The sequence below is a fragment of the Podarcis bocagei genome (assembly GCF_964188305.1).
Source record: "Podarcis bocagei genome assembly, chromosome: 2".
Taxonomy (NCBI): domain Eukaryota; kingdom Metazoa; phylum Chordata; class Lepidosauria; order Squamata; family Lacertidae; genus Podarcis; species Podarcis bocagei.
The window spans coordinates 106,052,913-106,075,688 of record NC_138126.1 but is presented as its reverse complement, the minus strand read 5'-3'; the positions used below and the strand labels follow the sequence as shown (position 1 = coordinate 106,075,688).

Here is a 22,776-nt window from a genome sequence, read left to right as displayed (position 1 = left end):
AGTCATTTAGTTGTGTCCGACTCTTTGTGACCCCATGGACCAGAGCATGCCAGGCACTTCCACACCTTCATCTGCCCCAGCTGCAAAAAAATAGGTCTCTCCCTTGTTGTTACTGTTTAGTCGTGTCCGACTCTTTGTGACCCCATGGACCAGAGCACTCCTGTCTTCTACTACCTCCCGCAGTTTGGTCAAACTCATGCTGGTAGCTTTGAGAACACTGTCCAACCATCTCTTCCTCTGTCGTCCCCTTTTCCTTGTGCCCTCCATCTTTCCCAACATCAGGGTCTTTTCCAAGGAGTCTTCTCTTCTCATGAGGTGGCCAAAGTGTTGGAGCCTCAGCTTCAGGATCTGTCCTTCCAGTGAGCACTCAGGGCTGATTTCCTTCAGAATGGAGAGGTTGGATCTTCTTGCAGTCCATGGGACTCTCAAGAGTCTCCTCCAGCACCATAATTCAAAAGCATCAATTGTTCGGCGACCAGCCATCTTTATGGTCCAGCTCTCACTTCCGTACATCACAAAAAGCCCATTAGATATAACAGAACCCCCACCCCCAATTCAGTACATATAAAGAGGCAGCTTTGGAAAAACATTTGTCTGTTTCTTGGACAGTTGCAGCCTCACAGCTGGGAAGGACAAACGGGACTGCTTCCATACATCCTCAGATGCTTTTTAAGAATGGGAAGGTTCAGAGTCGCCCCGGTCCAAGTATGCAGGGTTTCTGCACCCACAGCTGATGCAGATGTTACATGCTGCAGTGCTCATTCAAACCTCATTGAACTGGCTGGATGCATCTTTTGATGTGGATGAGGATGTGTATGCCTAGTCAGGGCCGCTATTTATTACACATGTCTGGCTGAATTGATGAAAGATGGAGCAGAGCAAGCATATTCTAATCACCTCCCCATTCCCTGTAGGGAATGCTTGTGGATATTTCCCATTTTTCCCCAAAGCGCATTTAAAGGATCCAAGCATAATCTGTTTTGGTGACAGGAGAATGTCCCTGGTTACTAATCTGGAGCAAAACAACAGATTAATATAACTGTGCGAGAATCTTCCCATAAACATTTTATTTATATATAAATCTCTCCCTCACCTCCTGCTTACACTCAAGGCACCTTGCACAATATGGGGATATATTTATTATATTGCAGAAATATAATAAAAGCAATACCATAAATTTGAAAATACAGATGCGACTGCCAGAAGCAGAGTTTCATCACAAAATGGCCTGTGGTGTTTTAGTTTCCCCAATAATAATAAATGAGCTTTACTTCCCGATAGTTTTGAGGGGATGGCACCAGTGGATCTATCTTACTTAACAGTGAATCCTTCAGTCCTGGGGGGACTGCCTTGAAGACTCTTTCTTCTGTTTCTTGTTGTTATTGCAGCGGAGGGACTCTGGAGTGAGCAGGGGGGCCCTGGCAACATGTGCAAGGGGTCCCAGTGTATGGCATTAAGGCGCATTGAGGCTACAACCTTGCTGAAGCTAAGTCCGGTCAGTGCCTGGATGAATGAGTGACCACCTAATCATTATAGCAGCTAATCATTGTGAGAGCTTATTCCACATTCAACACAGTCCAATGTTTAAGTCTCTGACAAATGGAATATCCTCTTCTGAAGCATCAAGGGGGCAAGGAAGGTCAGTTTTGTCCCTGTCATGTAAAAAAAGGGTAAAGGTAAGGACCCCTAGGTGGTTAAGTCCAGTCAAATGCGACTATTGGGTGTGGCGCTCACCTTGCTTCAGGCTGAGCGAGCCAGCATTTGTCCACAGACATATTTCCGGGTCATGTGGCCAGGATGACTAAACCACTTCTGCTGCAACAGAACACCGTGACGGAAGCCAGAGCGAATGGAAATGCCGTTTACCTTCCCGCTGCAATGGTACCTATTTATCTACTTGCACTGGTATGCTTTCGAACTGCTGGGTTGGCAGGAGCTGGGACAGAGCAACAGAAACTCACCCCATCGCATCCTGACTTGTTACAAGAATGGCAGGGGTGTTACTGGCCTCATCTGTCCATGTGTCTCCCTCCCATGCAACAATCTGAGACTTTTTTGCTAGGCCCTCCCTCCCTTTGTCTCTCCTCCCTGCAGGGCTGAGAGGTAGCATATGAAAGAAGAAGCAGCAAGAGAGAAAAACAGAGCACATGTGGGGTTAAGGGAGACCTTCCCAGATTATATTTGGCAGCAATCCAGCATCACCCTGGCATTAGATCAATGAATGGAAGCTGTGGTATTCACACACCGCCCCACCCCCCCGGTTTAAGGACTATGCGCACATCTAGCATGCGAAAGATCTGAGTTTACGTGGCAATTCGTGGGTTAAAGATCTCGCCTCGTCTCTTTTGTCCCAAAGGGTTCCTACGTGCTTTGCGGAATTAAACGGTGGATGAGAATAGCTGCTCCCACCGCTGAGATGCAACCACCTGTTGAGTGAAAGGAGGCAGCTGTTTAATAACAAGCAGCAACCAAAGCACCACGGAGAAGGAGAGATGGAATCAAAGGATGGTGAACGCTGCTGATGGCTGGTGGGACCACATCCAGGGGGACAACAGGGTTCATGTTGCAACATGCTCCAAATGGGGCTGGCTTCCTTTCTAACCTTGTTTTATTTTTATTAGCCAATCTAGGGGTTGGCACTGCCACCAGCATCCAAATAAATACCCTATTTTTGAAGATACTGCACTGACACAGGGGATGCCAAACATCTCATCTGGGTTGACGAGACAGCAGCAGAGATATATGCACTGTGGGATTTAGTAGGCTGCTGGGTAGAAACACAGGCCACTCTCTTTCTGAGACACCCCACTTTCCACCCTACAAGGGTCAGTGTAATTGAAATGAAACTTAAAAGATGGTCTCACCCCACGTACTCTGCAAGAGATGGCTTTCTGCAGATACCATCTTATCAGGAGGTCTGTCCCACACAATATAGAAATTGGGCCTTTGGTGTTGTGAAATTCCCTTTTGAATTTTCTCCTGTTAAATATCAGACTCTGTTGCTTTTTCAGTGCCTACTATAGACCTCTCTCTTCTGACAAACCTTTAAAGTGGAGCTATTTCCCATTCTACTACTGTATTGGAATTGCTTTTAGATGTTTTAATTCTTTTACGATTTGTGTGCTTGCTGCCCTGGGCTCCTTTCGGAGGGTGGGTGGGATCTAAATTTAATAATATACATACATACAACCTCTAACTTCCTGCATTTGGCAGGGCAACTTGACCACTGCCACCACCGCCATCTTGAACAGCTTTCTGCAGACAGGATAAGAATCAAAACAAGAACTGGACTCATTCGAGGATTTCGACTGAAAGCAGGGACATCAAACTGGGTTTCATTCAGACACAGAACAAGTGTGCGGGCAGACAATTATTTATCATGGCAGGACAAACCAAGAGGTGGCAGAACAAGGACCCATGAGTAGCCCATGCCAAAAATCTGCTTCCTGTTTCCCAGCAGGACCCTTTAATGCCTACACTGGTCTATCATGCAACTTTTGGGGTGCCAGCAAAGGAGGAACAAACACAGTGCTGCCAAAAGCTCTACACACCAAAATCTGATAATGCCTCTTGCAGACATTTTCTATTGCAGCCCCTATTTTCTATGGACAGTCCCAGATTTACAGAAGTCACCCCACTTTCCTTAGTCCCAGTTAAGGTGCCCCTATTTTCATCGGAGAAATGTTGGGAGGGTATGTTCTTGCTTGCCTGGGTGGAGGACAGAAAACGTCCTATTGTACAAAAGCAAAATTTTGGCTCTGGGCCTACCCGCCAGAGGCATGTGGAAACTGGAAGTGTTGCTCAGAGGGGTTCCCTACTCAAAGGGGCAGAATGACCTGGAAACCCCCAACCCCCAAGGAATCCTTCCTCAGTGTAATACAACTGCATCATTTATCCTCTATGCACCTCTTTTCCTCATGCTGGTCATCCATGGAACTGAATAATGGGAACTGTTGGCAGTCATTGCTATTCATATATGCAGCCTTTCCTTGTGTGAAGTAATAATCTTTGGATTATAAAACTTCAGCTCGGTCAATATATATCACATTACCTAGCTAAGGGTGAGTCTGGGTAGGGTGTGTGTGAGGCAAGAAGATAATTCTTAGTAGTTCTATCTATCTATCTGTCATCTATCTATCTATCTATCTATCTATCTATCATCTATCATCTATCATCTATCTCTATCTATTATCATCAGATAGTGGTGTTGTGCTCCTAAATCAATCTGGATGAGAATCACCACTGAATTTCATCTACACGTCTCCACCTTGTGGGGTTATCTGGAGCTATGGAATTACGTTGTCAACAATATGCAGATGACACACAGCTCTACTTCTCCTTTACATCTGCAGGTAAGGCAGTGGAAGTCCTGGACTGTTGTCTTGCCTTGGTAATGGATTGAATCAGAGCCAACAAACTGAATCTCAGTCCGGATAAGACTGAGGCACTGTTAGTGCGTCGTTCCCTAGACCGGGTGACTGGGAGGTTGTCTGCTCTGATACTTCTGGATCCATTGCTGTCACTTGAGGCTCAGGAGGCCTCAGTGGCATGGAGTGCCTTCCATCAGGTTCAGCTGCTGGCCCAACTATGCCCCTATCTGGACAGGGACAGTCTACTGTTCTCCATGCTCTCTGGTTAACTACTGCAACATGCTTTGAAGACAATTTGGAAACTTCAGCTGGTGTAGAATTCAGCAGCCAGGTGGGGCAAAACAGTTTGAACCCATTACACAAATCCTGGCCTGACTACACTGGCTGCCAATTAGTTTCTGGGCCTAATTCAAAGTGCTGGTTTGGGATTATAAAGCCTTACATGGCTCAGGACCACAATACCTCAAGGACAGCCTCTCTCCATATGAATCACCTACACCCTGAGATCATGTGCCTCCTCCACAAGGTCCAGAGGGTGGCAACACGAGAACGGGCCTTTTCTGCAGCCGCTCCCCTTTTGTGGAATGCTTTCCCCAGCCAGGTTTGGCTGGCACCTTCATTATGCACCTTTTGGTGCCAGGGGAAAACATTCCTCTTCAACCTTGGGCTGATTGACATCCGAAGTCCTTTTAAATGTGTTGTGGAAGGGGCGGGGAGATTATTGGTTGTTCTTATTTTAACTATGTATTTTGTGGTTTTTATATTGCAATTTTATGTTCTGAACTGCCCTGCAGAGAAAGGATGGTATAACACAAACAAACAAACAAACAAACAAACAAACAAACAAACAAACAAACTCCCGCTTGAGCAAAACGTCTGACAAATTTGGAGGGAAGAAAAGAGTTACACTGAAAAAAGTTACCAGTAAAATTTCCATACATCTCATACATTCCCCAAGTGAAGAAAACTGCTCAGTTGTGGCTTGGAAAGATATGATGGTGACATAATTGGTTGCAGGTTACATGCTCGTTCACACACAGCATTGAGGTCACACAGCATTCTTGGGAAGGTGTGTGGGTACTGGGTTTGGTAGGAACAGGGACGCCAGTAAAAGGTGGGTTGAGGGACCAGAGTGGGCACCGACTCCAAACCAACAATTTGTGGTTGCCACAGCTAAAAACAGCTGATGGGAGTGTACTGCCCTATCCTGACATAATACTCAAACAATCGCACCTTCCGAAGCCTTGTGCTGAATCCAGCACTATGCCGGAATTAATGGCATAGGTTACAGCTGTTTATGAGTTTGCCTGAGGCCCATAATTAGTGCGCTGAATGAGTTTTGGCCAACGACTGTGGGAGCAAAGAAAACAAACCCAAGACTCCATGGAATTGTTTGTTAAGCACGCCTACGCAAGCCACTGCAATCACACACGCCAAGCCTTCCACTCTTGATGCGAACAGTTATTTTTCACAATTTAGATTCACGCGGAATTGGAAAACTGTAATGTTTTTCACCTGCGTTACAAAGCGTCCCAAACTTTATGGGAGGATGCAAGAGCTCTCTCTTTGAAACGGCTTCACTGAATCGCTTGCTAGGATGAGACAATTCATGCATAGCATTACATAAGAACATAAGAAGAGTCTCGCTGGATCTTGCCAGTGACCCTTCTAGTCCAGCATCCTGGTCTCAGAGTGGCAACCAGGTGCCCAGGGCAGTGATGTACACCAGTACTGGCAGGGTATGAAGCAGGGAGACCATCAGTAGGCGGGAACAGAACCCCCAGCAGGCGGAACCAGAGCTGCAGTCAGTGGTAGGCAGAACCAACTAAATTCTAGCTTGTTCCCATCCTTTCCCTCAGGAGTTCTATAAGGGCAACGGTGGGACTAGGGAGGAGGAAGGTGATTGGAGGTGTCCAGAAGGCAGGCAGGTAGAGGCTGACTGAGGACAGGCTGAGGTTGGCACAAATGGATCAGCCTCCATTGAAGAAGAAGAAGAGTTTGGATTTGATATCCCGCTTTATCACTACCTGAAAGAGTCTCAAAGTGGCTAACATTCTCCTTTCCCTTCCTCCCCCACAACAAACATTCTGTGAGGTGAGTGGGGCTGAGAGACTTCAGAGAAGTGTGACTAGCCCAAGGTCACCCAGCAGCTGCATGTGGAGGAGTGGAGACGCGAACCCGGTTCCCCAGATTACGAGACTACCGCTCTTAACCACTACACCGCACTGTTTCTTATTCCCCATTGGCCCAGGGGAAGCACAGGAGTGGGACCTAAGCAGAACATCACTCTCTCCACCTGCAATTCCAGCAACTGGTATTCAGAAGCATATTGCCTCTGACCGTGGAGGCAGAACATAGCCATTGTGGCTGGTAGCCAATGATAACTTTATCATCTTGTCTACTCCTCTTTTAACACAACCCAAGTTGTTCCGCCTGGCCTTCGGCTTGGAATCAGTTCGATTCCCTCCCCCTCTTCTTTTTTCCTTTCACCTCCTGTGATGGAACTCCTATTGGGGACTTCCCTGGCTTTTTTCTGGCCCATGTAGGACCAGTTTGGAAAGTTAGCCTTGGTGAAGACTTGACGTTTTCATCCCCCAAAAAGTTTTTGATTTGAGTTTCCATTGAAATGAGGCTGTATTTTAATGTTGTAGTTTAATCTTGTTTCTAAGTTGCATTTCAATCAGTTTGTTTTATATTGGGTGTTAGCCGCCCTGAGCCTGGTCTTGGCTGGGGAGGGCGGGGTATAAATAAAATTTTTTATTATTATTATTATTATTATTATTATTATTATTATTATTATTATTATTACACAGGGGAATTCTACTACTCAGGAATCAGGACTGATCTACAAATTCAGGGTGGGCGGGGGGGGGGGGAGAAGCATGTGGTACAACCATGCTGGGATTGTACCATTTCAAAATGCAGGTGGGAGATTGCAAAATCTCACTGCCTAGTGGAAGCTAGCATTTCAGGGAGAAGAGTTACAGCAAAGCAGGGAGGTTTTGATATGGGCCAGGATTTAGGCAGCAAATTATTGCTGGCGTTCTATGGCAATACAGTTCCAGGAGAGCCATATTATCACCCCCTCTGTCCCATCCCCCCCCCAAATGTGTAGACTACACAATCTCTTAGTCATCTCAGTAAGGCCTGGGAAGAAATAATATCTCGCCATATTCCATCCTTTCACCATGTATTCCTTGGATCCTGATTTGTTTCCAGTCTAGATGCCTCACTGGCTAAGGGTAACTATATAAATTAGTACCTCTAGGAAATCCCACTCCAAGTTTTCGTTCTGGTGACTTACTGCTTGCTGGGCTTTGGTGTTTTCCTGCCTGTTCAGAACATAAGAAGAGCCTGCTGGATCAGGCCAATGGCCCATCTAGTCCAGTATCCTGTTGTCACAGAAGCCAACCAGATGCCTGTGGGAAACCATGGCTCTCTTGCCCTTTTGCCATAGAGATTGATGTTTCTTCCAATTCCAACACTGCTTTAGATTCCTTGGCTACACTAATCCCATCTTCCTACCTTGGGAATGTCCTAGTGGATCATCTTTGATCTGAGTCATCATTTAGCCTCAATACCATTCTTAGTTCTGTTTCTACCAGTCGGTCAGGCAACTGATAATCAGTCATAACAGGGGTGGGGGGCCTGTGGCCCTCCAACTGATATCCCATCACCACTGACCATGTTTGCTGGGATTAATGGGAGCTGGACAACATCTGGAAAGCTATTGCTGTTATCAATTCATCTCTGTGCCACTGAGTCTGAGATGGACATACACCAAAAGCCTGAGCCAAATTTCACCCACATGTGTAATCACTAAGTTGTGGCCAATTTTATCCCAGATCCTTGTCTTGTCTACCGCAGTTTGTTCCTCACACCTTAGCTATTGCCATCACCCTGGGCTGGGGGGCACTGCAAATGGGTCCTTAACAGGTGGACAGCCTCATGGGGACAAAGAGATGAGAAGACCTTGCTCAGATAGCAACCCACCCCCAGCACCTACAACCAGCAATCCCCCTCCCCATTCTTTCCCATAGCCCAAGAAAATCTATAATGCAATTACATCTGTCTGACGCACGTGCGAGGTGAAAAGAATCTCGCCGTCGGCAGCACCATTCACTGCTAATTGCAATGTGCCTTTGCTAAGGGACAACTACAGAGCAATTTTGCAGAGTGCAGAACAATCAGGAGAACGGGAGCACTAAACATTTTTGACTTGTGCAGTTATTCCCTCTTTCACTATTTAAAAAAAAGTGGGGGGAAAATCCTACAGCTCCCCGCCCCTTAATTTTTTCCTAAACCAAACCCCAAGTGATTGTCTTTATTTGCACAAAGTGCCTCATAAATGCAAGAATTGCAAAACGCTAGGAACAGAGAGTCAGCAGCAAGACCTGCCTTGGCTCGGATGAAAAGGAGAGGCTGGCATGTTGGATTTCAGGTCACGTTCTTGCATCTTGCAAGGAGCCCTTTGGGGAATGCGGGGCTGCAAAGCAGCACAAATTTGTACACCACCAAGTCCTGCACACACCCAGCACAGTATTAGGCACTGCAGACCCAGAGAGTGGTGGGTGGGGCGGGGTGGTGGTGGAGAGACTTGCAAGGTGCTCCAGGATTTGGATATGGCCATAGCTTGTCTAGCCAATGGTCTGGCAAGTGGGGTGTTTCTGAAGGAAGGGAGACTCCTGCTACTTAATTCTAGCATTTATTTCCTTTTAAGTTAGCATTTTCTACCTTGCTTTTCCATCCAAAGATGTCCGAGGTTGGCTAACAATAAATTATAAAGCAAAAGCATCAGCCGTGTCTTTCTTCGCAAATACCCAGAAGACCTCAAGAACGTGTTACCTCTTTTCTAACTTCTACTTCTACAGCTTCCTCTTCATTCTCTTCTTTAACAATTGTTCCATGTCAATTGTTGAATGCTAGGAGTTTTGCACTGTAATTTCACGGGATGGAATTTGTGGCGGTATCCTGGCATGCAGTTCTTTCTTGCTTTTTAAAATTTAGCATGACATGCCAATATATTGACCCAAAAGCCACGGTTCCATAATGGAGCAGGAATTGCAGGATAAAAGGAACATTAGAAACTGAGACAGAAGCGCCAGCATTATAACCAAGAAAGCTAACCCAAGAAACCCCATGTTTGAACACAGACTTAGAATGGTATTAGAATTTCCTGCATCTGTAACCTGTGTGAAAATAAAGCCAAGTTGATTATCACATTCGAGCAATTACAGAAAAAAATGGTTTCTTTCATATTCTGTATCATATTAGCAAGTTTCAGAAGCCGTGAATTAGGCAGTAAAAGTGTTCTTACAATCGCTTGTGAATTATCCTTGGTCCACTATCCCTTGTTTGAGTAACCTAGCAGCAGCCTCCCAATCACCAAGATAGTTCCTGAAATAGCCCAGCTGAGTGGCAAATTCAGGACACGTTGCCCCGTGCAGAAAAGGGCCCTCCCCTGCGATCAAAGACAGCCCTCTCTTTCCCCAAAGGATTAATATGTTTCTAAACCCGTTAACTTTTAATTACCGCCTGAGCAAGCTGGCTGAGTGCCATCTACATCTCTATTAAAATTCAATTTATGCCCATCATAACTAATTCTGCCGCCCTAGCTTCCTCACCGGCAGCCTTCAATTGCCAGACAAGATGTCCGAAACCTCGTCTCACTGCATTAAATCTCCAAAGAAAGGATCTCTCTCTCATCTGCAGGGCTGAATGAAGGAGACGGCAGCAGGTGGCACTTTGAGCGGGAGGAGAAGAAATGGGTGGTTTGAGAGTGGTTTGCACAGAGTCCTTGTGGCTTCATCAGCTTCGTGGAGATGACCGGTCCATTTCTAGACAGTCTGCTCTACAGAGGTTTTACTTATTCTCACTTTTGCTGCTGTAAAGGGCAGCTCTACATATTGCTGTAGCGAGAGCATCAGGATGTGCAGATAACACATGCCTATATTTGTATCCTTAAATACTGGTATACAAGTATCTGGGGAACCTGACACAACAACAACAACAACAACAACAACAACAACAACAACAACAACAACAACAACAACAACAATTTATTTATACCCTGCCCATCTGGCTGGGTTTCCCCAGCCACTCTGGATGGCTTCCAACAAAGTATTAAAATACAGTAGTCTGTTAAACATTAAAAGCTTCCCTAAAGAGGGCTGCCTTCAGATGTCTTCTAAAAGTCTGGTAGTTGTTCTTCTCTTTGACATCTGGTGGGAGGGCGTTCCACAGGGCGGGTGCCACTACCAAGAAGGCCCTCTGCCTGGTTCCCTGTAACTTGGCTTCTCGCAGTGAGGGAACCGCCAGAAGGCACTCGGCGCTAGACCTCAGTGTCTGGGCTGAACGGTGGGGTGGAGATGCTCCTTCAGGTATACTGGACCGAGGCTGTTTAGGGCTTTAAAGGTCAGCACCAACACTTTGAATTGTGCTCGGAAACGTACCAGGAGCCAATGTAGGTCTTTCAAGACCGGTGTTATGTGGTCTCGGCGGCCGCTCCCAGTCACCAGTCTAGCTGCTGCATTCTGGATTAGTTGTAGTTTCCGGGTCGCCTTAAAGGTAGCCCCACGTACAGCGCATTGCAGTAGTCCAAGCAGGAGATAACTAGAGAATGCACCACTCTGGTGAGACAAGGAGGTATCTTACCTTCCCAGCGTAGCCCATGCTCACTGGTGCTCAAAAGTTGCATATATGTTACGGGATTGCTGTGAGGAACACAGGTGTAACCCTGGTAACTTTCACAGTGGGCAGAGCTGTCCAAAATGGAGGCTTGGACTCTTAACAGCAAGTGAGGTTTTCAAGGACTGCTACTACACCACCACCCTCTTCTTTATTTCACCACTGACTGGTGTTCCGTTTTACAACATCCAGTCTACAAATACAGTGGTACCTCAGGTTAAGTACTTAATTTGTTCCAGAGGTCCGTTCTTAACCTGAAACTGTTCTTAACCTGAAGCACCACTTTAGCTAATGGGGCCTCCTGCTGCTGCCGCGCCGCCAGAGCACAATTTCTGTTCTCATCCTGAAGCAAAGTTCTTAACCCAAGGTACTATTTCTGGGTTAGCGGAGTCTGTAACCTGAAGCGTATGTAACCTGAAGTGTATGTAACCCGAGGTACCACTGTACATAGATGGCCAAGGGGGGTGGGCTGGGCATGGTTTGCCACATGTGCAGATCTGAGTTCAGCATTTGAATCTACTTAACAAGGAATAGCTATGGGAGAGACGACTCAATTAAATGTGCATTTCAAATAAGTTTGGGTTTACATCTAAGGGTTCGTTCAAGATTTCAAAGGCAATTAACCAGACTGGTCACTGTTGCTAGTGGTACCGGGCATCAATGAAGATTTGAGCAGGAAACAGCTCTTGTAGAGTTTAATTTTGGTATCGCAGAAGTTTGGAACATCCTATCCTGTTGGATGGTACAGGTGAAAGGAGTATGTTGGTACCTCTGTACGGTTGCTACAGGAATAGGGAAACTGTGGCCTTCCAGATGTTGCTAAACTACAACTCCCATCATCTGTGATGGGAGGGCTGATAGGAATGTGAGTCCAACATCTGGAATGCCACAGGTTTCCACAATTTCCAAGGACACTTCCAAATTCGGTCTGCCACTTTCTAATACATAATTGCAGTCAAGGAAAGTGTCAAAAATAACTTCAGCATGGCAAATTCAAGAAGTCAAGTGGGTTGTGTGTATTCCTATAACACCATGATGATACCACTTAGTGAAATTGCACAAAATGGTTTTAATCTTAACAATGGCAAAAAAGAAAAAAGCACAGAAGCTCCCAACAGTGTTTGAATAGTTTGTCTTATGCATCTGCTGTTTTTCAGGCACTCCGTGCATGTTAGAAATACTCTAGGAACATCTGCTGAGCAAAACTGGTTTACACAGCCATTTGCTATTTAACATTAAGGTCACTGCACTTCATTTGTAGTGGCACATGATTATATTGTGCCACAACAAATGAAAAACAAATAAAGTAAAAAGGAATATTCTCCTCTCTTCTACCAGCAAACAATCAACTTTGATGTATTATCACTGTCTGGGATGAATGATCAAAGGCTGAATGGGGTGAGGGCTGGGAGAACATATCTCTAGGCTCTTGTAATGCATAATGTTCCCTGTGCTCATATATAGTTTTCAAGGGTTGGTATAATGCAGAATTGGACATGAAAGCTTAGCGGCAATGGAATAAGCACCTACTATTCCACATGCAAATTTCTTTTTGAAATGGCAGCTTTCACTGTAGTTGCTTTGGGTGGAAGCCAACCAACCTGAGCGTCATGGGTAGTTTAGCCCTAACTGAGGTATTTAATAGAATCATAGAACTGTAGAGTTGGAAGGGACCCTGAGGATCATCACGTCTAACCCCCTGCAATGCAGGAACATGCAGCTGTCCCATACGGGGATTGAACTTGCAACCTTGGCATGATCAGCACCATGCTCTGTCCAACTGAACTATCCAGGCTTATTTATTTATTGAATTTATTATATCCCACCTTCTTCTCCAGGGGGCTCAAAGTGGCCTATGCAGTTCTCCCCTTCCTCACTGAACCACCACCACCACAGCCACCCTTTCAAGGAGGTTAGGCTAAGAGGCAGTGACTGGCCCAAGGTCACCCAGTGGGAGGTTGAGCCCTGGTCTCCCAGGTCCTAGTCCAACACACTCAGTGTTTCTTGAACTTGGGTTACTTGAACTTGCTACTGTTGGACTACAACTCCCATCATCTTTGACCACTGGTCTTGCTAGCTAGGGATGTGGGGAGGTGTAGTCCAACAACAGCTGGGGACCCATGCTTGAGGAACACTGCTCTCACTGCTATACCACACTAACTGTGGCTACCCAGAACATGCTGGATTCCCACTATCCCTGACAGGGGGTCATGCCAGCTGGGTCTGAGGAGTCCAAAAGCATATTGAGGGCCTCAAATATTCCACCTAATTCAATCTAATGCAATGAACCAGTAGTCTCAACCTGCGCTCCTGGTAGCCAGGCTCCAGTACGTCACCTACTACCCCACTGAAGCAGTATGGCTGCTAGCCAAATTTTAGGCTGACCTCTGTTACCAAGGAACAGAAGCATCACTTAGGCAGCATCAGAAGCCCCGTCAGCTGACTTGGCACCTCGTCAGATGACCCAGGGGACCAATGAAGATCTACCTGGACTGATAAAGCCTCAAAGTTTGAGCAAACTTGTCTCTTGCAGAGAAGGCGCTGGCAAGCTGGCCTCCTGGTGGTCAGTTCCCATTGCAGTTGGTGCTGCCCTGAGAACCTGATTTGGAAATATGACACCTGACTCTGGCCAAGCCACCACTTTGGGTTCCTGACTTGCACCACTCCGGCTGCCTCTGGGTGATGGCTTTCTCCCTCTGGACCCCTGGGGCTTTGATCCCTTCAGCACTTGAGCAACCTGCAGCAAACTTTGACACCCTCAAAACCTGTTAATCACCTTTCTGGCACAGAGGTGAGCTAAAGAGTGGCTTTCCCCTGCTCTTTCAGGCATGTCTGTCAGTGGGGTGAGACATAGGCAGGCCTGAGGCAAATCCTTTGCTTAGCAGTGTGGCTCTGAAAGGCTGCGGAAATGTTTGAATCCACTTCCTCGCGTGGCTTTGCTAGATCCCAGAAGAAGTGTCTACGCCAGACCTGTGGCGGCAATGTGAACATTTCCTTATACAACTGAAAGGAACTGGAATAAATATGTCCCCACAACTGTGGTTCCCAGAACCACAAGGGAGCGACTTTTGCAGCTACAGTTGTGCCACTGGATAAACCTTTCAATTAGCTTAATTTATGCTTGCAATTCTGAGTATGAAACAGCGACTGAAGTTAACTCTGGAGTGACCAGCTCCTGTGTACGACCTGATGCAAATGGAATACAGTGGTACCTTGGGTTACATACGCTTCAGGTTACAGACTCCGCTAAACCAGAAATAGTACCTCGGGTTAAGAACTTTGCTTCAGGATGAGAACAGAAATTGTGCTCCAGTGGTGCGGCGGCAGCAGGAGGCCCCATTAGCTAAAGTGGTGCTTCAGGTTAAGAACAGTTTCAGGTTAAGAACACACCTCCGGAACGAATTAAGTACTTAACCTGAGGTACCGCTGTATGGTTAACAGCAGATCATGATATGTTAGCCATGCAAATTATTTGTGAGGCGGGGAACAAGCTGGACGCTATTGAGATTGTGAGGCCGGGATAGTCGATGTGGTGCCAATGTGATGACTGACTACAAATCCCATCATCCCATTTCACTATGCTGGCTGTGGCTGACCAGGGTTGGTATACATACAGCCCCTGCAGGCTGGCGATACCTGGTCTAAGAGCTGCTCACCTTGGCAACAAATACTGGCTTTCCTACCCACAACCCAATTCAAAGGGGTTCCACATGACAGAAACACTCAGATCCTCAGCTCAGTTAAGACATAGCTGTGTGATGCTGCATTGAAAAAGGAAGTTTTTCCTCTGTTCCTCTGAGGTAAGACTTGAAGCTGCTGTCCACAGCGTGTGATGTAGGCCTGGCACCGAAGGCAGCTTTTTTGAGCATCTGTCAGTGAAGGGACTGCACACTTGGCGACACTGCCTTTCTTCCTGGGGTCCTAGAGTGAGGAGGTGTTGCCATGGCAGCAAGATGCCTTCAAGTTTGATGCCTTTAAATGGGGAAATAGCTTGTCTCGGGCTGAATTATTGATTAAAATGGGGAGGATGACACACACATTCATACACAGAGGAGATGCAGAGAAGCATAGGCTTGATTTAAAGACAAGCCTCAAGTGGCTGTGACTCCATGACACTCGCTTTCTTTTCAAATTACCGGCAGGGCCCAAGTGCGAGCAAAAGAGATGGAAGGAAGCTTTTCATTATTATTATTATTTTTGTCAGTTTTCTAAGGCAGGATGGAGAGAGACTACTGCAAACCAGGAGGCACAGAGTTACCAGCAAACGGCAGATAAACGATAGCAATCAGAATGGAGGGTAATTAACAAGCTATTTGAAGAAGGAACAACTCTACAAAAGTGTCAAAAGCAACTAGAGGTGCTTTTCATCTTCCGTGTGCTCAGACAAAACGGCAACAAATTAACAGAGAAGGACAAGTATTACACAAATTAATAAGCAGCGAAAGCCAGATTGACAATTGTTCTTCAGCACCTGGTATATCTGATGTATATTTTGCCAATGCACAAGGTGGTATCTGCTTGAGAGACAGGCTAGCTCGGACACAAAGCTCAGCTATTATTATCAGTTTTAGGTCTCCCGTTTGAAAATGTAAACAAAGTAAGAATCCCAGAAGTATGGATATTCAAAGGACAATGTTAAGAAGTGATGGCAGCAGGAATATTGACAGCTAGAAATTGGAAAGAAGCAAAGGGTTTAAATGTAGGAAAACGGTGTAACGTAATTTGGGTTGGGACATAACACTTTCTGAGAAACAGTTGCAAAAACTCGGTGTGGCTAGAGGTGGAAAAAAAACATGAAAGACTTTTATACTAGCAACTGTCAGTCTCTCTCCACTTCAGTGCTTGTGTAAACTTTACTATTATTATTAATTTACATCAGAACTATGCCTTAAGGTTCAGTTTGTAATAGTTTTTTCTTTTCAACTTTTTTTATATATAAAAAGATGCGATCTAGAATTAGTGCCCTGTCACCCAGTGCTCATCGGTGTATTCTATTTACATTACGCAAGGTTACTATAAGACAGCTAAAGTCTAAAGCCCAGGAACCAACCACTGCCGGAAATGACCATCACAATTTACTTTTGCTGTCTCCTCCTCCTCTTCCCACAAGCTTTCCCGCCACTAGATAATCAGGTGCAACTCAGACTATGAACAGTTCAATGTGCGCTCAGGTTGAGTAACTCAAAATGGAAGCATCAGGAAGGGGAGCTTTGGGTTGGTGGCATCAACATCTTGCATCCCTGCAGGATGCTGCCATTACCAACACGAAGCTCTCCCAATCTCTTGACTGCCCCTCCTCATCTCTGCTCCAGCAGCTGCAGCACTGCAGCTGCATATAACATGGACCCGCAACATGAATTAGTCTGCAACCCTATGCACACTTAGATGAGAGAAAAATCCCATTGGACACAATGGAACTTACCTCCGACTACAGATCTGCCCTGTTACAGTCTCAGAAGTCAATGAGAAGCAAAGGTCTGTTCTACTGGGCTCTTCAGTAGTCAACAAATGTGCGTCAGGTACTATAGATGGCTCTGAACTCAGAAAAGTGAAGCGCTTATGTCAGGGAACTGCCATCAAAACAGGGGCGGGAAACAGAGGGGCAGTTGTGTTACAGGGAGCCTCCGAAAATCTTGCGAAGCAGTTCTTCGTCCGGTGATGAGGAAAACCCCACCTCCAGTGGGGAAGAGGTGAAAGGACCAGAGGATGCTGGTAGGAGCCTCAACACCGCTCCTGAGCAAGCCGGACAGGAGGGAAGCATGCCCCTTCCATCGCCCACCCTGCGCAGAAGTCTAAAGCCCAAAGAGGGAAGGAAAAGGCTGGGTGTAACGAGACTTTTATGCTGGGGGAGGTCCAGGAAACAGGCACTCCCGGATTCTGCTAGCGATTGAGGCAGACATGAATTTTGGGGTTCTGCACTGTAAATAGTTTTGCACCTAAATAAAACCTGAAAAAGACAGGTCGGAGTCCTGCCTGGTTACTCGTGAGCAACCACCTTTGCCATCTGACAGCTTAGCAAGTTATCTGGTTTTATGCAAGCATGAATTGTATACAAGAAAAGGGGGGTGGGAATATATATATATATTGTGGAAAGGCTAACACTTCCAAATGGCTGGTACGCACACACCCCGTCCCCATTTTTCTCTCACTGAGAACTTTATCTGTCTGGCTTAACCATGAGAAGGGCTGAAGGGGAGATGTGATCAATGTATATAAATATTTGAACACGGGTAAGCCACAGCTTCGTAGCACGCTGTTCAATCTTGCAGTCAGAGGGCTAACATGTTCCCGTACCTGGGAGAAGTAATTGGACAAGCTTAAAATAAGTGCATTTCCTAGCTGTGACAGTAATTAAAACACAGGAATTGCTCACCAGAGGAGGCTGGGAAGAGCTCCCAAATCACTTGAAGTCTTTAAATCAAGAGAGGATGTCTTCCTATTAGGGGTGGATTAATTCGGCTAGGGCGAGTCTCATATCTGAAGCTTGCAGGACATCATGTCAGCAAGGATTTTTTTTATATAGGTCTTCCTGAAACTGAGGGATATGAAAGCCAGGAAATTTGTTATATGGCCAACGAGGCCATACTCTAGGGAAGCGAATTTTACATTGATCGGCACTTAGTAGTTTGCAGCGATGCACCAACCCCCTCCCCTTTGGAGCGTTCCGTAGGAACTCTCAAAATGCCCAAATGCAAGAAACATTCCAGCCTTCCTTGCCAGTTCCCTCCTTGCAAACATCTCCCAATAGGTGCACCCTCCAGCTTTCCCAAGGCAAGGCTTGGGCAGGAGAGGGATGCTGCACTCCTGCTTGTGGGCTACACAGAGGCATTGTTGGCCACTGCGAAGGCTGGAATTGATAGGCCCCTGGTCTCATCTTATAAGGGTCTTCTTATGTTCTTTGTTTCCCTGGTGAATGGGGGCAGGGCAATAGCAGGGTGAACTGGGTAGTGTGTTGGAACCCCTTTCGCATCTGACCCAGTTCAAGGGGGTTTGGAACTCGCTCACCAAGGGGCCAGACGTTTCGGGCAGAGGGAGTCCATCTTTGGAACTCTCTCCATTTATTTATTTCATTTAAAAAATCACACTGCTTTATTATTATTATTATTATTATTATTATTATTATTATTATTATTATTATTATTATTATAAAAAGGTAAAGGTAAAGGGACCCCTGACCATTAGGTCCAGTCATGGCCGACTCTGGGGTTGCGGCGCTCATCTCGCTTTATTGGCCGAGGGAGCCGGCATACAGCTCCCTACATACAGGTCATGTGGCCAGCATGACTAAGCTGCTTCTGGCGAACCAGAGCAGCGCACGGAAACACCATTTACCTTCCCGCTGGAGCGGTAGCTATTTATCTACTTGCACTTTGACGTGCTTTCGAACTGCTAGGTTGGCAGGAGCAGGGACCAAGCAACGGGAGCTCACCCTATTGCGGGGATTCGAACAGCCAACCTTCTGATCGGCAAGTCCTAGGCTCTGTCGTTTAACCCACAGTGCCACCCACGTCCACAAAAAAGATAGAACATTAAAATCAAGAAAAACTTGCTCTGGTTGGCGGATCTTGGGAGTTCTAGTACAAACAAAAGTAGATTCCGCAAATGTGTACTGTGCCTACTCCTGATCTAAGCAGCAAGTTTCCATCTTGGGCAGAGGAAGAATTTGGGGCGCTAGTTTGCAAATCAGTAATAAGAAAGGAGACACTAGAGAGAAGGAATCTACTTTTTTCAGTGGGGCAAACCTGGCCCAATAAACATGATGTTGCAACTGCTACATCTGCTTGCTTCTTTGAGGGAGTTTGTTTCAAATTATTTGGGAATGGCCAGCCCTGCGGGGAGAGGGGTGCTTGACTGACAACTGGTGCACAAATTCTGTTCAGTTTTGTCTTTTTAAGGAGAGGTTAGATAAGGACGAAATATAGTTTTCCTGAAAACGTTCCTTCCATTTTGGCTTTAAGGATTCATGAGCTGGGGGATCCATCACACTCTGGCTGGAGTTAACTGATTGCTTAAGTCCACACTTTAGCTACTTTCCCCCCAGGGAAAACAATTCTTTAGCACTCAACCAAAGCAAACAGTTCAGGTTTCCCCTGGATAGCCATTTGTTCCTATCTGTTGGCAAAGAGCGGGTTTTCCCTCGGAAAGGATGAGGGCAAAGGCCTGAGTCAAGCAGAAAACCACTAGGACCCATCCTTGCAGCGGTTCTCAATCGGTGGGTCCCCAGATGTTGTTGGACTACAACTCCCATCATCCCTGAGCTCTGGCCTTGCTAGCTAGGGGTGATGGGAGTTGTAGTTCAACAACATCTGGGGACCCACAGGCTGAGAAAGGCTACTTTATAGACACAGCACTAGTGGAAGTGTGGACAAGCCCTGCCTCACGGCGTTCCTGTTTGCTCTGGACCCTGTCACCCCCCCTCCACCTTTCTAGCTTTCCCAGACTTCATAGAAAATCTCACACTTCTAGCGTTTCGTGTGTGACCTTTTGCATGCGTCAAACAACTGAACGCTCTCCACCCCCCTCCCCAAAGCCACTATTATTTTTTTTAGCTGCTATAAAAGAAAATAAATTGATTAAAGACCTAGAATAGTTCCTGTGCACCAGCTGGGAGCTGCAGATGACACATGCCCCAGGGGCTTTTGCTACCATGGGGATAATGACAGGAAGCAGCCTGCAGGGACAAGGCTCCAGGTGGAGGGAGGAACACTCGCTGCCACTTCACAGAGCCCCGAAGAGTGAAAGGCCACCTGCAACGTACCTGTATTCTAGAGAGAATTTGGTCAGCTCCCTGTTGTCGTGCAGCCATTTGAACTCCAGAGGCCAGCTGCCTTCTGCCATGCAGGTCAGGACCAAGCGGTTTCCCTCCAGGTGAACCTGTGTACGCACCGGCTCCGTCTTGAAATAGGGAGAAACGTCATCTGCAAAGGACACAGAAGAGGGGAAGGAGAGAGGGTCAAGCTGTATGTTCTTTCTAAGCATCCTGCCAAATTTAAAGGGCACAAGAGCCAGACAAAGGGCTTGTTCGTCCAGTATCTTCTCTGTGATACTGGGTCCTTCTGAGCTACATAAATGAATGGAAAGCAGTAGAGAAGCCTTCACGAACCTGGTGCTTTCCAGAGAGTTGTTTTGTACTGCAAATCTCAGGGATGTACTGTGCCACCCAGGGATGATAGGTTCCATGGTACAAAATATGGAGGGGGGGACACGACACCAGGCTAGTTAAGGCTGCTACAGGGCAATTCTGGGTGTATCTATCCTTTATTGTGCCATTCCCTGTCTCCTATTTCACGACAGAAATTTAGAGAAATATCAAACTTGATATCAGGTCTCTGGATCATCCTATATGAATGGTTTCTATTGCTCTGACTGGGTGAGCAAAAACCAATAAGCAAAAAGGTTATAAATTAAGCATGGCAGTGCAGTTCTCTTAACCAGAACCCCTGTAAGTTTTTCATCACCATTCCCCCCAACTGTATTTGGACAGCATTTTCTGTACGGGCTCACCCACCCTTCTCTTTGTTTTGCAATAAGGTAAAGGTACAGGACCCCTGGACAGTTAAATCCAGTCAAAGGCCACTATGGGGTTGCGGCGCTCACCTTGCTTTGTTTGTCCACAGACAGCTTTCTGGGTCATGTGGCTAGCATGACTAAACCGCTTCTGGTGCAACAGAACACCATGACGGAAGCCAGAGCGCATGGAAACGCTGTTTACCTTCCCGCCACAGCAGTACCTATTTATCTATTTGCATTGGTGTGCTTTCAAACTGCTTGGTTGGCAGGAGCTGGGACAGAGCAATGGGAGCTCACTCACCTGTGGGGATTCGAACCGCCAACCTTCTGATCGGCAAGCCCAAGAGGCTCAGTGGTTTAGACCACAGCGCCACCCACGTGTCTTGTAATGTCTTCTGCTTGTCCCATGATTTTAGGTATGGGTCCAAGAGTTTTTGTTTTTGTTTTCCCTTTCGTCACACCACTTCCCGTGGGAGAACCTGTGGTTTTGTGCTGAATCCTGATGGACATTGGTTTCAACTCAGCAGTAAACCGTGGGTTTTCCCAGGGGAAGTGGCAGGACAAAAGGAAATCCTCCCAGGCCCATGCCTCAGGGGACAAACAGATGTGTGACTGAGTCCTAAGTGTAGCTGCTGGCACTGACCCTCTTGGGTCATAGACATACCATAAGATTTCCACGGTAAAATGTAGTGAATACAGAATGGCATGCAATATTTAAAAAATCCTAATGTGGGCAGATCCACACTAGGTGACACATAGGACATTCATAAACATGATTTACTGAGGCCAGTAGCTGGAGAGGAATGTGGAGTCAGACCATAAAAACAAGAGGAGCTGAAATCAGTGCAGAGTCAAGATTGCTCCAAAGCCACCCCTTATGGACTTTTTGCACGAAAAGAAAAATGAGCTCTTGATATCTAGGTTTGAAGACTGAAAAAAAGGTTGGCTTATTATTAATAGTACTGTATTGGTATTGTCAGGGCTGCCTCAGGTCTCAGCTCACAAAAGACCAACGCCAAGTTCTTCTTATATACAAGGATGTTTATTGCAGTTCATTATTGGTTCCACAACCGAGGCTCGCAGCCCCGCGTCTCTTCCTTAGACATTAGAAGTCTCCTCTGAATCGGTCCCTCCCCTACACCACTTTAATAAGCTAACGCTGCTCCACCTTTTTCTCTCTTTCCTTTTCCGCAGGGTCTTTCTGCCCGCCGGGGTTCCTCCCCTCCTGCTTTCTCCTGAAGTGGAGTCTCCAGACTGCTCCTGCCCCCTCCTGCGGGCTTTGGGACCTGGCTCCTCCTCCTCCGGGCTCCCTGCTCTTCCGCGCGCCTCCTCATTTGAACTTGGCGCGCGCGCCCAACCTCTAACCTTCCTCTTGACAGTTATGCTACTCCCCTCACTGCCCTCCTCCCCTTCCGGGAGAATGGCTTCCTCTGAGCCCTCCCCTTTCTCTGTCGCCGGAGCTGCTCCCTCTGACACACTGGAACCTCCCCCTCCCTCGCTGCGCTCTGGTGGGGAGGCTGGCCCTGATTCCCAGCTGCCGCTTTGGGGTCCCCTGCTGGCCCCCCGCTCCTGACACTTTCCCCCTGGGGCTCCCCTTGCCCTTACCACAGGCGCCCCCTTCTGGGAATCCTCTGATTCACTGGAGAGACTCATGGAATCCCCTGCGTCATTGCTATCCTCTTCCTCGCTATCCTGGGATTCCTCTCCATCGCTCTCCATTTCCTGTCTTCCCTGTGCCTCTGTCCCTGTACCCCTGACAGGTATTATTTCAATTTATATACTGCCCTTTATCTGAAGATCCGAGGGCAGTGCACAACATTAAAAACACATTGTGGAACATCAATGATAAAAACATAATGGAAGGAAGCCTAATAAACCTTAGTTTATGAACTTTGTTCCGGAAGTCCGTTCTTAAACCAAAGCATTCTTAAACCAAGGCGTGCTTTCCCATAGCAGCGGGGGACTCAATTTACAAATGGAACACACTCAACAGGAAACGAAACATGTTCTTATTCCAAGGCAAAGTTCACAAACCAAAACACCTGCTTCCAGGTTTGCAGCGTTCTTAATCCAAGTTGCTCATAAACTAAGCTGTTCTTAAACCAAAGTACCACTGTAGCAAAATGATCATCATCATAACAGTCCACCTCCTCACACTTTCACAGGCCATAGATGGATAGTTTATGGAAAGCAGAAGAATGGGATGTTA

General features: G+C 46.6%; 1 protein-coding gene across 9 annotated transcripts in view; it reads right to left on the bottom strand.

Moving 5' to 3' along the window:
* The window catches only part of SDK2 (sidekick cell adhesion molecule 2), a 353,925-nt gene that overhangs the window by 138,653 nt on the left and 192,496 nt on the right, over positions 1–22,776 (bottom strand). For all 9 annotated transcript variants that reach the window (XM_081180809.1, XM_081180812.1, XM_081180810.1 and 6 more), the window contains one exon: positions 19,816–19,975. In XM_081180809.1, coding sequence (XP_081036935.1) covers positions 19,816–19,975 — 160 coding nt within the window. The remainder of the gene's footprint in view (positions 1–19,815; positions 19,976–22,776) is intronic.